The sequence below is a fragment of the Balaenoptera musculus genome, chromosome 7, assembly GCF_009873245.2.
Source record: "Balaenoptera musculus isolate JJ_BM4_2016_0621 chromosome 7, mBalMus1.pri.v3, whole genome shotgun sequence".
Taxonomy (NCBI): domain Eukaryota; kingdom Metazoa; phylum Chordata; class Mammalia; order Artiodactyla; family Balaenopteridae; genus Balaenoptera; species Balaenoptera musculus.
Window position 1 is genome coordinate 59,667,909 of NC_045791.1, and position 18,089 is coordinate 59,685,997.

Here is an 18,089-nt window from a genome sequence, read left to right on the forward strand (position 1 = left end):
TGCATATTAGGAGAAGAGGCATGGAAACGTGTCTCTGATGATTGTACTTGAGGGCTTGGGAGCAGAGAAAGAAAAAGAATTCCTGCCAAAAACGTGGCTTGGGATGTATTCTGGGACTGATCTAATTACTGGCTTGTTATTATTTGGACTTCATCTCAGAGACTCTAGGAGGACAAAGCTCACAATCTTCTTCTGTGGAACTTGAAAGCCCTCCATGATTTACTGAAGTCAACTGGAAGGTATTAGTATCTCCTCAACAAATGATCAGATCCCAGTATTCTCTATTGATGCGCAGTAGGAAAGCTAAAATATGTTGTTTGTCTTGAGGCAAAAATTTTGTTACTTTAACAGCTTCACAGATAATCTATCTCCCTGTCTGGAGCCATAATTTTATGTATTTAATTATTCTACTTGTGCTAACATATTTGTCTTCTGATTATTTTGACTTGTCTTAACATATCATTTCTCTTCTCACATCTATATTTCAAGAAAAATGGCACTAAGGACTTCTTCCCTTACCAAGATTGCCCTCAACTTTTGTTTGTGTTTAGGCAGTTTCTTAACCTCCAACTACTTAAACAGTCGAAACTATTTAGTCCAATGAATAAAATCAATACAGTAGTAGTCTCTGGACCTAAATTCTATTTCTAGCATTAACTCTGAGTCATTGGTAAGAATCCTACCAGCAGTGGAAGGAAGTCTTTTTTTCAAGAAAGGAAACAGAGACCCAGCCGAGTGTCCTGGTGATGTGCATCTCTGCCTAAGATACCTAAGGCATGGTTTTCCCAGTATAACTTAGGGTTCCACCCTAAATGATCTGGAGCCATTCACTGTGTGTGTGTGTGTGTGTGTGTGTGTGTGTGTGTGTGTGTGTGCGTGTGTGATAGAGAGAAAGAGAGAGGGAGAGAGAGGAACATACAGGGCTACTTGGGAGTGAGACCAAAGTCACCTTTTCATATTATCATCCCAGATCCTAGGTCATGCAGCCTAAGGGAGTTCATACTGAAGCTTTGGCCTAAACACCTAGTTGTCAGAAAAAACGAGAGCCAGAAACTATCATATTGACAGGATAAATAACGGTTACATTTTAAAGGATGTTTTAATCCTTTTAAAGTGTGCCATTTAGTTTGTTTGCTTATGAGTTGCCCTATAAAAAGCATTAAAATTAATTGGGCCTCTTTGCTTGTCTTTGGGAACCATGAAAATGAGGGTAGAGGAGAGAATGAGTCCCACTCCCTGCCCAGTATGGGGTGGCAGTGGTGTTGAGAAAAGGAAAGCCAACAATCTCCAGCACCAGAGGCAGGGAAGAAAAAGAGCTCAGGATGGTGGAAAGATACACAGGCAGCCCTGGGGCTTAGCAGACAGCTCAAGTAGCAGCTGCTAACTTTGTCACACAATGGAAGGTGCATACAATGGGAGCAGTGAAGACCCTTTTCCAGGGAGCACACACATCAAACAGCTTTGTCATCAGTCTTATCACTGCTGAGAAGGTAATTTAGTCACAGTGTGTGTCCCCCAACCCTCTTACCAACTTAAGTAACTGTGCCCAATTAAAATGTTGTGAAGCCATCAGTCCAATTGAATGGTATACTGAAGTGAAAAACTAAGCTTAATGAAAATGTAATCAATTACAATAGGTATAAATGAGCTAAAGAAATAGCTAAAGGGTGGAGAAAGGGAGAGGAAAATTGATTTTTAACTTAATCTTACAAATAAAGTTGACCTTTTGAATAAAGTAGGCTGGATACCAAGCCATGAAATGGCATTCATTCCCCCTCCACATAATTTTAGAAAGCTAAGATTATCTAGTGATTTAGAGAATTGGTATGGGATCTGGCTAATATGTAGGATTTTAATGTGCTGGTGATTATCCAGTAAAGCTCAGAAACTAACCATCGAAAGATGTAGAGATATGGTGAACATTTATTGAGCACTTACCATATGCCAAGCCATGCTCTAAGAATATTTACATATATAATCTTGTTTATTTTTATAACAAATTTATAAATAGATACTATTATTATTCCCATTTTACAGAAAAGGAAACTGAGGCACAGAGGCTGAGTAACTTGCCCAAAGTCATAAAGCAAGTAAATATAAAAGTTGGGATTGATATCCACACCATCTGTACCAGAGTCTTCTGTTACTACCTTTGACATGCAGTGTCATTGAAAGTAATGGTAGTAGCATGCATTCTAATTAGGAGGGGGTTCTATTGCTTTCAAAATCACATGTTTCTCCTACAAACACTTTAAGATACTTTGTATTTACCCTGGCATAACTTAGAGTGAATTCTAGAGACAGCCTACGTGCTAAAATGAAATTCTGTGATAAATTTTAATCTATGAGTGGTTGGAAAGTCATGTATATCTGTTAGTGGATTGAACTATCAGATACCAGTATCCAATAATAAGATAATTCAACCCTTATTTAAGTCTTATGCCACCCAATGTTAAAAAGCTATATTCACGGGAAGGGGGGGGGAAGATAAATTAGGGGTTTGGGATTAACATATACACAATACTATATATAAAACAGGTAAACAAGGACCTACTGTATAGCACAGGGAACTATACTCAATATCTTGTAATAACCTATAATGGAAAAGAAGCTGAAAAAGAATATATATATATATATAGAGAGAGAGAGAGATGGCTATACACACATATATATAAGTGAATACCTTTGCTGTACACTTGAAACGAACAGAACATTGTAAATTAACTATACTTCAATTAGAAAATTAAAGCTAAATTCAAAGAAAGATTAAAAAAAAAACCTTGCTATGTTGTAGCCACTAAGCTAGGCACTTTTGTTACCTCATATTAATTTAAGCTGGTCAACCATTCAAGCTCTAAATCCTAGTCAGAAGGTAGCATCATACAAAGGAGAATATACATGCATGTGCACACAGCTGTGAGCACACACACACACAGACACACAGAGTTTTACAGTTGCCCAGCAGGTACAAGACTGGTGCCCTGAGGCTGATATCACTGATATCATGATATCACTGATATCATTTAAATTGCCTATTAACAAAGAATATGATTACATATGGTTACATGATTATGATATACATGGTACTCAAATTATAAAAACTTCCAAATGTGAATTCTACTACCCATTTTTCCTCCCACAAAGATGGGTATCTTGTAAGCATATGTGATCTGGGTAGTAAAAATATGATCTGCCCTTATGTCTTATTTAATTCTCCTAGATGTCCTTGATACTGCCTTGTACAAAGAGACCATGAATAACCTAGTTTTAATTTATTTGTTTGTCTCACTTATTCCTGACTGGAGCAATTGAGAAAAATTACATTCATAAATCTTCTTGCCAAGATAATTAATTATGAACGAAATACTCCAAGCTGCTTCTGATTTTCATTAATGAAGCAGATTATCTGCAAAATAAGACGAGGCTGGAGTTGGGAAAAAAGGTCAGCTGCTCATCTTTAAATGTAAAACAAGTGCATTTTTTTACATCTGAAAACAATGATAAAGAGAGGACATGCTATGATTATGTTTTTCAGGCTATCACATCCCAATTAAGATAGAAAAGTATGTGGTCTTCATTTGGTTTTTTTTTCTGCAATTGATATAAATCTTAAGTCGCCATCATTCTGGTCACCTAATTTCTTTTCCAAAGGAGAATTAGCTAAACTATTATAGTTCAAAAGCATTAGGCTATAAGCATTTAGAAACAGAGAAGCACTAAATGCATCTTTTAAATGGCTCTTATGAGAGAAGATGCATTAGATATTCAGACATCCACATTATTATTCATTAGTAATCTTTGCTGTAATTCTCCGTTTAATTTTCCTTCTTTTTACATGGTTAAAATGATTGAAAAACCTGATATTTTATTAATGGAAGGTTTGACAGCTTCTATGTTCCCTTAAAAAACAGTACAGAACTGACAAAAATATCTTTACCCTCCAATGAAGCATGTGCCTCTGTGGTTCCACAATGTTCTAGGCTTATCAGGTAGATCTTCCGGGAACATGATAATCATAGAACTCAAATTACTAACAGAGTTACACTCAATTTGGTATCCCTGCTGCTATTCTTCCCCATTGTATCATCAACAAAACTTTAAAATAGAACATTCAGGAAAAACTTGAAAACTTAGGTAAGTTAATTATGCTTGTACCTATCTGGATTTAAAAATATTTCCTTGCTCACATAATTACCAACACAGTAAACATTAATTATTGTTTCTAATATTGAGAAACTGAAGAGACTCTACTTCTTCATCAGTAAGATATTATTTAAATTGTGCTATGTTCAAATAGTGACATACTACATGAAAATTATCTATGGTACTTTTGACATAAGACTATGTCTATGACGTGTTCAATTTGATATTAGGTAATAAGATAGTATGCATAGGTTAATTCCATTAGTTTTTGTTTGCTTGCTTTGTTTTTTCTTTAATAAATGTGTGTGTGCCTGTGACTATGCTCATGCTTGGATAAAGGTCTAAAAGGTGGCAGCATGTCAAAGGCTAATCGCAATTATCTGTATGGATAGTAATCTCATCTACAGTTTTAACTCATTAATAAGTGAACATTATTAAGTCACAAGCAGAAAATAATACAACTACATTCTTGTTTTAAATCATTAATTGAGTGCCCATTGAACAGTATGGCTAAGATTATAAAAGTGACTTTTATTTGATCACACCTTGTGAATGCAAAATAAATAATGAAATTAGCCTTTAATGTAAGTCTTTATGTGAGCAAAGAAGGGTAGGACTGGGGGAGTATGTAATGGGTTGGGCCTTCACTGTTCTTTTCAGACATAATGATAAAAAATGTTAATACTAATATAGCAGTTTCCATGTGCCAGGTACAGTTCTAAGCACTTGACATATAATAGCTCATTTGATGATTCTAATAACACTATGGTGTAGGTACTATTACATCACATTTTACAGAAAACAACCTCAGGGAGGTTAAATAATTGCTCAGTTACTCAGCTGGCAAATGGTGCAGTCAGGATTTGAACGCAGCAAACAATCTGGCCCCAGGATATGTGCTCTTACAAGCACACAGAAACAACAGTGACAGTGATTATTTACTCGAGCTGCTGTCACTGGTATTAGCAAAAGAAAGTGTAACATGGGGCGTTTTAAAATTAAGAGCCTTAAATTTTGTATTTAAGGAAATGACTTATTTATTGACCAATTTTTAACATTTATTTATTTATTTGGTCTCATGATCTTTTAAAAATTTTTATTGAAATATATTGATTTATAATGTTGTGTTAGTTTCAGATGTATAGCAAAGTGATTCAGTTATATATATATATATATATATTCTTTTTTAGATTCTTTTCCATTACAGGTTATTATAAGATATTGAGTATAGTTCCCTGTTCTATACAGTAGGTCCTTGTTTATCTATTTTATTAGTAGTGTGTATATTTTAATACCAAACTCCTAATTTATCCCTCCTCCCCCACCTTTCCCTTTTGGTAACCATTAAATTTGTTTTCTGTCTGTGAGTCTATTTCTGTTTTGTAAATAAGTTCATTCGTATCATTTTTTTAGATTCCACATATAAGTGATACCATATGATATGTGTCTTTCTCTGTCTGACTTACCTCACTTAGCATGATGATCTCTAGGTCCATCCACGTTGCTGCAAATGGCATTATTTCATTCTTTTTAAGGCTGAGTAATAGTCCATTATGTATATGTACCACATCTTCTTTATCCATTCATCTGTCGATGGACATTTAGATTGCTTCCATGTCTTGGCTACTGTAAATCGTGCTGCAATGAACACTGGGGTGCATGTATCTTTCTGAATCATAGTTTTCTCCTGATACAGGCCCAAGAATGGGATTGCTGGATCATATGGTATCTCTGTTTTTAGTTTTTTAAGGAACCTCTATACTGTTCTCCATAGTGGCTGCACCAACTTACATTCTTAGCAACAGTGTAGGAGGGTTCCTTTTCTCCACACCCTCTCCAGTATTTATTATTTATAGACTTTTTGATGATGGCCATTCTGACCGGTATGAGGTGATACCTCATTTGTAGTCTTGATTTGCATTTCTCTAATAATTAACGATGCTGAGCATCTTTTCATGTGCCTGTTGGCCATTTGTATGTCTTCTTTGGAGAAATGTCTATTTAGATCTTCTGCCCATTTTTTGATGGAGTTGTTTGTTTTTTTGATATCGAGCAGTATGAGCTGTTTGTATATTTCTGAAATTGACCAATTTTATTTAAAATAATATTTATCCTTAAGATTATTACTAAATTGATTTTGGTTCTAGACTATTAGGAGTAGAGTCTAAGTGAAAGCCTGGTTCTTTTAACCACAACTGTGCATCTTAAAGCCTTACTATACCTATGGCAGCCTCCAAAAACTAAACAGTATTAAGAAACTTAGACACGTATAACAACAGTAATGCTAAACCCAGGGGAAAGAATAGGAACCGAATGAGAAAGAATTCGTAAGTTGTAAGGTTTAACCAAGCAGAGGGAGGACAAGGAAACTAATATTTATTAAGCATCTTTTAAAATGGTAGGCATTGTACAACATGTTTTACACATGTTATTCCATTTAATCCTTAGAACAACTCTGTGAATTGTTATTATTTCCAATTTAAAGATGAGACTTATTAAAATAACAGTGAGGTACCACTATGCACCTATCAGAGTGGCCAAAGTCCAAGACACTGATAACACCAAGTGCTGACAAGGATGTGGAGCAACAGAAACTCTCTTTCAAAAGTGGTACAGCCACTTTGGAAGGCCGTTTGGCTGTTTCTTATAAATATACTCTTAGCATATATCATCCAGCAATTGTGTTCCTTGGTATTTACCCAAATGAATTAAAAATTTATGTCCACACAAAAACTTGCACATGGATGCTTATAACAGCTTTATTCATAATTGCCAAAACTTGGAAGCAACCAAGACGTCCTTCAGTAGGTGACTGGATAAATAAACTGTGGTCCATCCAGACAATGGAATATTATTCAGCACTAAAAAGAAACGGTTATCAAGCCATGAAAAAACATGGAGGAATCTTAAATGCATATTAATAAGCAAAAGAAGACCATCCGAAAAGGTTACATACTGTACAATTTCAGTTATATGACATTCTGGAAAAGGCAAAACTATGGAAACAGTAAAAAGATCAGTTGTTGCCAAGAATTAGGCAGGGAGGGATGAAAAGTAGGAGAACAGAGGATACGTAGGGCAGTAGAATTATTCTGTATACTGCAATGGTGGATACATGTCATTACACATTTTTTCAAACCTATAGAATGTACTGCACCAAGAGTGAACCCTAGTGTAAGCTATGGATTTGGGGTGATAATGATGTGTCAATGCAGGTTCATCAATTGTAACAAATGTCCCACTCTGATGGGGGATGCTGATAATGGGGGAGGATGTGCACGTGTGGGAACAGAGGGTACCATGTACTTTCCACTCAATTTCTCTGTGAATCTAAAACTGCTCTAAAAAATAAATTCTATTTAAAAAAGCACTCCCTCAAAAAAAGAGCACACACTTCCACCAAAACATGAGACCCCGTAAGTTAGAAAACTCACCAAGTCAAAAACCTTCTGTGATACCTTACTTTAGTTATTATCAAATCATCTTTCTGATTCTAGGGTTGGCAAGGTATCTAGATCTCCCTCAAGCATATGACTGGATTAAATAGTTCATTTTGAATCTTCATGTGATTTTTTTTTTTTTTTTTTACTGCAGAGGATAAGTGGATGAGTATTGCCACAGTCTTGAAGCAGAATGGCAAAATTACTACCTTAAAACTAAATAAATAAAACTTACTGTAGCTGCTTTTTCAATCTTGGGAAATTGTCCTGTGTTTGGGAAGCCTCTTTGCAGATAGAATGTCTCTGGATAAGACAGATCGTGGTTTAAAAGGGATAAACTACTCTGTATGATGAAGTAAGAGGAGTTTTTAGTGTATTCTTGGAAGCACTAGAGGCAGGGGTTGGGGATTATGAATTCAATAGAAAGAAATAAGAGGAAGGTTCTTTTTAAGGGGACAGCAGCTCTGGGAACATGGTGTCAGGTCAGGATTAGGGGAGAGAGAAAAGGACGAAGAGAGAGAAAGAAAGAGAGGGAGAGAGTGTCATATGATATGGAGGACAAGACACTTTGGAAATAGTTGTCTGATAAACAACTTTAAGTTTATTCTTGTCCTGAGCATTAGTTCTCCTTTGTTATGCCAGAATCATCAGTTAAAGACTATTGCATTGGATAATAGCATTCTGGGTAATGAGCATATGAAGGTGGGGTGGGGGAAGAACTAAATTGGGGAGGCGCTATGGCTTGGCAGGCAAAGCACAGAAGAAGCAAGACAGTGAATAGTAGCAGTCAAGACAAAAGGGCTGAAGGTGGAGGTGGGTTGGAAAGTATATAGTGACTTAAAGGAGGAGATGACAAAATGCAAGCCGACTGTATGTCTGGAGGTGTCTGCATTTGGGTGTCTGCTCTATGTCACCTCCTCAGAGAGGCCTTCTGTGATTCCTTCTCTGATTAAAAGTAGACCAACACAAGTCAAAATTCACTGCCCTAGTTGATCTTCTTTATGGCACTTGTCATTGTTCATTTGTTTATCATAGGCCTTTCTCATCACACTAGAACAGTGGTTCACATCTGGGGGTAATTTTGGCCCCCAGGGGACAGTCAGCAATGTCTGGAGACCTTTTTTGGTTGTCACAACTAGAGTATATTCTACTGGCATCTGGTGGGTAGAGGCCCTGAATGTTGCTCAACACCCTAGAGTGCCCAGGACAGCCTCCCCAAAGGAATTACCTAGTACTGGCTATCAATAGAGCTGAGGATGAGAAAATGCACTAGAAGGAAAATTCCTGGAGGAAAAGGACTTAATCTTGTGTGTTATGTATCCCTAGTACTTATAATAGGATCTGGGTACATAGTAGGTACTCAATAAGTATAAGTTGAAAGGTTAATCATTTAAATCCTCATTTTTCCAGCTTGAAAGAACCAGTTTCTCCTGGACTCATATTTGCTACCAGCTGTATGTCTATCTTTCCAGTTCGGATCAGAGTAATAATATAAAATATATGAAGAGATCACTTTCCTATGCATCCAGACCAGATGTCCTTCCACCTCATTTCTCTCTGAAAATTCCCTCCAGTTAATCTGTACAGATTAAAGAATGGGCTTGGGGCAGTTATAAATATAGCCATAAATATCCTACCTATTTGAGTTGGGGGTTTGCAAAGAGAGTTCTATCCACTCTTACTCTCAAGTGATTGGGACACAAGGAACGCGTAGCAAGCACATTGACAACTGACCAGAGCTGGGCCTGCAGTCTGAATAATGAGCTCTAACAAGCCTGCAAACTCATCAACCTCCCACCCCAAAGCCCTCTAACCACTGAGCATCCAGACATAGGCCAAGGTCATATTTCTTCATTGGTGTCAGGCTACTCTTCTAAGAACATTATCTCTATTTCGGGCTGACAGACTTTTTCACTGGCCTTAGCAGCATCATGCCTCCCCAACATTCAAGAAAATTGCAATGAACTTTTCAGAATTTCAAAGAAATGTAACTAAAGGTAGTGACCTGGACAGAAGCATCAAAGAGAATCCAACAATAGAACCTAGCCATTTTCAAAACTGCTAGCGGGTATTCTCCCATTTAAAAAATCAGTATTATAATGAGAAGAAATAAAATCTTTGTTTTTATATTACTTGCTTGGGAAAACAACTTGGTAGTCTGAATCAAAGACCAAAAGATTTGACCATGATGACTGAAAAGCTGCCCCAGGAAATGGCTCATCCACATAACAAGCAAACTTCATTAGACAAGGTCAGGACACCATCAGTGCCCCTTTGGGTTACCTGACTTTCTTGTTGGTCCCACTGACATATCTGCAGAACCTGACTCAATTCCTGCTGCTGTTGCTTCAGGTACTTGTCTAATTGCCGTCTCCTGTCTTGGAGAAGTTCAAGAAGACTGTCAATCTTCAGGCAGCTGTTTTGAGCTCCCTGAATCATCTCGGGATTCACATTAGGTCCATCACACTTGATTTTTTCTATGAAGTCAGTGAGTTGTTGACTTTTGTTTAAAAGGGCTAGAGATCGTTCTAAGAGTTCTAGAAGAAAATTAGAAAAAAGAATAGTGATATGAGCAAGTTTTTATATAGTAATATTTGGACTCATCATATAATTTAAAATATATGTAACCTTCTATTAAAAATAAGGAATTCAAATGTGTAAACATAAAATGCCTCCAATACAACTGGTCAAATACCTTGCCCTAACAACTGCTACGGTGCTAACTGCCAGATGGTAGGATGCTGAAGTTCAGTGATGGCATAAGTCAGTACAGGGGAGTGGAAAGACTGTGAGATTTGGGCACTGGTTCAGTTGGTTTTTAGTGGTGATATGCTGGTTAAGGTGCCTACTCTCCTTGTAGCGCTCTACATCCTGAGGTGACTGGACTAAATCTGAGGTTTAAAGGCTAATGCCTGCAGTAACCAAACAAAAGCTCAGTGAATATGCAGGCCAGGTACCCAGACGTCAGGGACTATGGCAAAGTGGAAAATACATGCCCAGTCTCACAGGATCTGCTGTCACCCAGTGCTGACCAATTGTGGACATGAGGGAATACAGGGTCAGTGTTGATGGGGCTTCCAATTTCTAAAGAATTATAAACACGGATTTTTATGCGAAAGCTTCTGGTTTTTAAATGTTTTGTAATTGGTATTTTTTAAATTAAAAAATACTGAAGGATCAACAAAACATGGCTCTCTGGCAAATGGGCCACCGGTGTGCGCTCTCTGGAGTAGACAGCATTACTGGTGTGGGCAACATCTGGTAGAAACGGGAGCTTAAGCCTGAAAACTGAAGGACTACCAAGGGAGAGAGTATAGACGGGGGAGTTGAGAGTAGCACTTTGAGGATCCCCAACCTCACTTGGGGATCCACTGGAAGAGCCCTTGGGAAACTATCCATTCCCCACAAGCCAGAAAACGTCATCTGTTTCCTGGATTTGTGCAGCCACCTCTTAATTGCATCTCCTCTCCAATCCATTTCATCCATTCTCCATATATTAGAAAGATCATTTCTGAACACTCTCTCTCTCTCTCTCTCTCTCACACACACACACACACACACACACACACACACCCCAATGGCTTCCCAGTATCTTAGAATTAAGGACAGACCCCTTAACATGATTTCAGTTCTGGCATGGTCTGGTCCCTATTTTCCCTTTCAGATTGTCTCAGTCTCTTTACCTCCATCCATATCTTCTTTAAATACCTCACACATGGTATACTCCTTGTTGCCCCAGAACTTTTTACTACGTTCTCTGCCAGGGATACCATTCTCCTCAACACATTCCTTCTCCACCTTTATTCTACTCATACTTCAGGTCTTAGTCAATTGTCAATTCCTCAAAGGACAAAGCAGACTGGACCAAATCCTCCTATTAAGTGTTCTCATAGCATGATGTTCCTCTCATTCACAGCTGTTATCACAGCTATAGTTCTACATTTATGCATTGGGTTAGCTGACTAAAATCTGTCTTTGCCACTAGGCTCCAATGCAAATATGAGGACAAGGACGGTGACAGTATCCTCAGCGCTAGCACAGTGACTGGCACAAGGGAGATAGTCGATAATTTTGTATATGCTAGAATGAAATCAAATGTATTAAAAGAGGGGGAAGAATTAGAACTATAGGTGCGAGAGATCAGCAGTCTGCCAGAGATGTAAAAAAAGAGATGTTGGGAAGACTTGGGGTTTTGTGACAGGTAAGTGATAGAAACAGAAGCCAAGTTACCAGGTTGAGAAGTGGGAAGGCAGTGATGAAGTGAAATCAACAGGAAAGGACAATCTTTGAGACATTTGTTGTCAGAAGAAAAAAAAGGATAGACTATCAGCAGGGTTGAATACACTGCTTTTTGTTTTTAGATGGGAGAACTATGAAGAACACCCAGAAAATAAGTATGTCACACTATTAGAAATGGACTTATCAGTGCTAAAAGCCATGCATTCTGGTTAGTAGCTCAGTGTTCTTCCCACTGCGCTGTGGCACTCTCTTTAGCATTCTAGCATCTGACAGTTAAACAACACAGCAATGACTGTGGTATTTGGGTTGATTGTCTCTTTAAACTGACACCTGTTTTGAGAGATGAATAGAGACTGAGATAAGGGAAGATGCTGTAAAGAGATATTTTGAGATAAAAAGGAAAGAATTTCAAACAGTTCATGCCATATGACCTAGATCTGTCCAATAAAGTATTAGATGGCGCTATCTGCTCAGAGTAAGAAAGGTGTGGTTAGGTGCACTGAGCAATTTGATTGAGGATTAATAATACAAAAAAACAAACAACAAAAACAACCATATTCTTGGAAGCAGGACAGGGAATGGGATAAGTCAAGCAGAAGAAGAAAAGTCAGGGAGAGCATTCAAATTAAAGTAAATCTCTTAAAAGGAGAAGTGGAAACAAACATGAACAAGATGAGAGGGACAGAGGCAGAAAAAACCTATCTGTCTAGAAAAAATTCTTATGTGGAAGGGAAAGAAATAACTTGAAAATGAGGTGAAAACAAGCTATAGAAGTCCTTGGCTATCAAACTGAAGAGTTTTGATTTGTAGAGTCTTAATGTAATCATCAGTATAACTGATTCTCCATATGTAGGTATACATATTTCCTTTACATTCAAGAATGTGTTATGATATTGTGGAAGCAACCTAAATGCCCATCAACAGATGAACGGATAAAGAAGTTGTGGTACATATATACAATGGAATATTACTCAGCCATAAAAAGGAAAGAAATTGAGTCATTTGTTGAGACGTGGATGGATCTAGAGAGTGTCATACAGAGTGAAGTAAGTCAGAAAGAGAAAAACAAATGTCGTATATTAACGCACATATGTGGAACCTAGAAAAATGGTACAGATGAACCGGGTTGCGAGCAGAAGTTGAGACACAGATGTAGAGAACAAACGTATGGACACCAAGGGGGGAAAACTGCGGTGGGGTGGGGATGGTGATATGCTGAATTGGGCGATTGGGATTGACATGTATACAGTGATGTGTATAAAATTGATGACTGATTAAAAAAAAAAAAGAATATGTTATGATATTGTGAACAGTTACATACATACATACACACACACACACACGCATGTGCACGCACACACACACACACACACACACACGGGAAGTATGGGCAGGTGGCGGGGTTTCCACGTAGTACTTCTTTTCTTCCTTTCATTAACTACCTCTTCCACAATAGACTTTTCAAATGAAAGAGGGAAGCACAGCTTTCCATGCTCAGGGTATTGCAGACTGAAAATGGATCAGGCCAACCTGTTCTAGTCCCCACAAAATACATATAATTAGCCAAAATTTCCATTTGCAAACTTTTTCTGGTTTTCTGTTTCAACTTTTGCCAAAATGGTATAACCACCACCATGGTACCACCAGGCATGCAGCCTCCTGAGCCCAAGTTAACGTGTAAAAATGCACCCCGCCTATGGTCAGTCTGTTACCTGCTACTACAGTGGTGCTTAAAGTGTATCAATTGTTCTCTAAGTTTCCTCTGTCAGCTTCTTATATCTCTCTTTTTTTTTTTTTTTTTTACTGGTTATGCTTTCCTAGCTATTTATTCCATCAGTTGATCGTGCAAAGTGATGTATTTTTCCTCAAGGGTAAACTATCTAGATATATCATGAACTTCAAGAAATACAAAATCTCTACAGTGCATTTATTTTAATGATTGTATTTTTCTCCATATACAAACCCTACTTATGACATAATACCTTGTGATGTAAGGCTAGTAAATAGTCAATAAATTTTTGTTGTTTAACTGTTTTAATTGTAATTATATCAAAAAAATAATATTAAAGTATACTTTATATTAATAACTTTACAGTTTGTCATCAATATTAAGTATAAATAACAAACTTAAGATGGATAAATGAGGGATGTACACAAGTCAAAGTGAATTTATAGCTTTCTAAATAACCTTTCCAAATGAGTATTTTCTAAAAAGCATCAAGGTCACATTTTGATGCTGGGAACATGGGTGCTATTTCTTCCAAATACATTTTTAAATATTCCAAATATTACTCAATGAGATGGTATTTCTTTTTTTTTTTTTTTTTTTGAGATGGTATTTCTTAAACTCATTCATGGGTATTTTAAAATATACACAAACATAGAGAAAATAGTATAATAGACCCCAAAGTACCTATATCTCAGCTGCATTTAAAATATACATAGAACATCTAAGAAAAAGGAAGTAATAATATGATTATTCCTGTGAGGAAGCTTCTTAGGCACTATGTTCATTTTAAGAAGGCCATTGGAAAACTGGAAGGTGCAATTGTGATTCTTCAGGGCTTAGAACCAATTTTCTCCTCCTTAATGTCCCTGTAGTACCTTGTTTATTGCTCATTTTGCATCTGCTACTGAGTTTTAAATTGGGATTATATACAAATAACACTCAGTAAACATACTTTGAGTTGGATGTTATTCTAAACCTTGGAGATTCAGAGATGTAATAATCCCAGTCCTCCAGAGTCTCATAATCTGGTGATGAAGAGCAGGGCAATAAATTATTACTACACAGTGTGCTCGGTGGTGTAAGAGAGGGACCCACAGAAAGAACAGAGAGAATTCACCAATAAATGTATACATGCCCCATCAAATTGTAGGCTTCCTGAGGACAAGGGTCATGTACTCTTTCAACACACATGACTGGTTTTCTTACCTGGCACGGGTTCAGAAAATATTGTTTAATTATGTGTTGTTGAATTGAAAGCAACCAGTCTGATAAGTAGTCTGGAAACTATGTTTGCTGGAAAAGACTTTAATTAACTAGGCATGTTGCACCCAAAGGAGAGAAGACTAGAGAGGACACGTTAGTCTTCAACTATTTCAAGGACTGTCTCATAGTGGAGGGAATGAACGTATTCTGTAACTTCCCAGAGGGTAAAACCTTCAACCCATTCATCCTGGTTCTGATCTCTGAAATGCTACAGAATAAGTCTCTGACATGCAACATAGCCTAAGCATTCCTGAAGAAGAAAAAAGTATAGAGTTTGACATAAATTGAAATACCGTGAACATTAGGGATAAGTTTGATTATAGTTTTTCCAGTCATATTATTAACCTTCATTATCCTAACATTCACATTTTGTGCTACTCACTGATCAACATCTCAGACACTTATGATAATTGCTAGCTGTAGTAAAAGCTATAATTTATTTCCAAATTTAAAGATAATAGATATTGCTGTGATCTGAATGTGTGTCCCCCTAAAATTCATATGTTGAAATCCTAATGCTCAATGTGATGACATTAGGAGGTGGGGCCTTTGGGAGGTGACTAGGTCATGAGGATGAAGTCCTCATGAATGGGATTAGTGTTCTTATAAAAGAGACCTCACAGAGCTCCCTAACCCCTTCTGCCATGTGAGGACACAATGAGAAGTCTGCAACCCAGAAGAGGGCCCTCACCGGACCATATTGCACCCCGATCTCAGACATCCAGCCTCCAGAACGGGGAGGAATAAAATTCTGTTGTTGATAAGCCGCCTAATCTGTGGTATTTTGTTAGAGCATCCTAAATGAACTAAGACAGAAATGACATCCTTAACTGAAAATCAGAGTTTTGTTCTTGAATATGTATTTCAAATCAGGTAATCTTAATCATATTCCACTGAATTAGCTGATTAATAAATTTCACCGACTCCCATATTATGAAAACAAAGCCCTTGAAGCTACCCTTGGGCATATGAATTGGGAGCCAAATATCCTGACTAGAGTCTCCTGCAATCCCTGTGCTTCACGTATCACACAGAGGGACACAAAAATGTCATGATAAACATGCCACCAGGATGGAAGAATATTTTGTCATCACAAAAATAAACTATGTTTCCTGTCTTTGGCTAGCACTGTTATCCATCTTTCTAGAGTAAGAGGAGGCCCCGTGGACTCCCCTGAAAGGCAGGGCATTGGTCCCACCATCAGCTGGATGCCAGGGCCCTGTAGCCTAAGCCCTCCAGACAGAGCAGCATGTGCCCCATGAAAACTGGCTCACTGAGTCACAGATCCTAGTAATTGAAGGAGTCAACATTAACAACAGCATTTAAGCATTCCCTGCTTCAGCTGCATCCCCAAATATTTATGGAAAAGTCCCTACTTCCACAACCTCCCCCTCTGGTCCCTCTGGAAAATGCTTTCATGTGACTGCCTCAGTACTGAACCTCTTCACCAAAAGCATCAGTCACTGTCAGGTTTCTGGAGGTGAAATTGCTTTGTGATGATCTTGTTGGTGGGATGAAGATTGAACTGAGGCCACAGAACCCATCTCAGAGGCCTGGACTCAAGTCACTTTCCAGTCTCCTAAGAGGAATTTCATGTGTTTCTGTTTACCCACTTTGGGCCCAGCTAGATTACTTCCGCTGTATAAAAATGGGCAGGCCGCTGCTCTAATGCTGATACTTTTGATGCTGTTTATAACCCCTGTTAGTGATAGGTCCTACAGAACAGTAATCTGTTAAAATTATAGGTATATATGTAGTCAGATCTCAACAAATTTACACAGGAAAGATTGAGTCCTTTAATCTTTGAGTTTTAGAAAAATAATGATCTACTATCTAGGGTCCTTTGGAGGGTGATATAAACACAATCTATTTGTGGCTTTAAAAACACCTTTTGTCCCTGTCTAGCATGATCAGGTTTGGAAGCTAGAAGGTGAGTTAGAACTAAGACAAATGAATTCAGGAAGCCATCACTTGTACTCAGCTCTATTTGGCAGTAATAATTGGAAGAACCCATTAGGAAGAAAAGAAGTGATTGTTCCTATCTATTTATCTAATCTGCTTTCACGGAAAAAGACTACAGTAAACAGGTGGTCTTCCACAAATGCCTTTCCTACTGCAGCTCTGGTCCAGCCCAAATTCTGGTGGAAAAGGCCCAGCATACAAATTGTTGGTTAACAACTAGACTATCTTTGCAGTTGTTTCGGGGGGAGTTGAAAATAATTTTATATAGTGTTTTATTAGATTTTTATCTGGAAAAAGTTCACTAATCCTTTTTCTAAAAAACTCCAATAGTGAAAGAAAATTTCTTTCTTCAGAGCTGTTATTGGAAGGGTGACCTTCACTTCCTGATCCTTAGAAGGAACAGTCACTGAATTCAACCATTTATTCAATCAAGAAATATTTCATAAGGGGTTTCCCTGGTGGCGCAGTGGTTAAGAATCCACTGCCAATGCAGTGGACACGGGTTTGAACCCTGGTCTGGGAAGATCCCACATGCTGCGGAGCAACTAAGCCCGTGCACCACAACTACTGAGCCTGCGCTCTAGAGCCCACAAGCCACAACTACTGAGCCCACGTGCCACAACTACTGAAGCCCACGTGCCTAGAGCCCGTGCTCTGCAACAAGAGAAGCCACCGCAATGAGAAGCCCACGCACCGCAACGAAGAGTAGCCCCTGCTCGCCACAACTAGAGAAAGCCCGTGTGCAGCGATGAAGACCCAACGCAGCCAAAAAAATAAACAAATAAAATTAATTAATTAATTAAAACTTTATAAAAAAAAGAATATTTCATGAGGATACACCAAGTGCCTAGACCTCGCTAGATGCTGAGGATATGTAAGGATGAGCGAGGTGGAAATGGCTCCTCCTCAGGAACTAAGATCTAGCAGACTGCATAACTGAACCTCCCAGAGGCTCTTCCTCTACCGGCCCTGAGAATCATTTACAACCAGTTCTTTCTTGCAGAATATGACCAGAAATAAAGCTTTATTTAACCTTACTTAGAACAAGCTGAGGTATACATAATCAGATAAATTAAAAATATACTGTCATGCATGAGCATTCTCATATTAACAGCTTTAAAACCTTTAAAAGCTTATGTGAGGAAGAGATAGTTCTTGCCTTTGGTATGATGTTCATGAAGCTGAAGGAGTGATTTCAAGGACTCGGCACTCTCAAATTCCTGAGTGTTCTGGAGGAAATCTTCCGTTTGGTCTATTTTAATGGCAAACTACAACAGAAATGCAGGGGAAAGACATATGAAAAACTAAAAAAC

General features: G+C 37.9%; 1 protein-coding gene across 4 annotated transcripts in view; it reads right to left on the bottom strand.

The window, feature by feature from the left end:
- Positions 1 to 18,089, bottom strand: part of CCDC141 (coiled-coil domain containing 141) — a 204,282-nt gene that overhangs the window by 137,116 nt on the left and 49,077 nt on the right. For all 4 annotated transcript variants that reach the window (XM_036858604.1, XM_036858605.1, XM_036858606.1 and 1 more), the window contains exons 4-5: positions 17,936 to 18,044; positions 9,867 to 10,120 (exon numbers count right to left, since the gene is read on the bottom strand). In XM_036858604.1, coding sequence (XP_036714499.1) covers positions 9,867 to 10,120; positions 17,936 to 18,044 — 363 coding nt within the window. The remainder of the gene's footprint in view (positions 1 to 9,866; positions 10,121 to 17,935; positions 18,045 to 18,089) is intronic.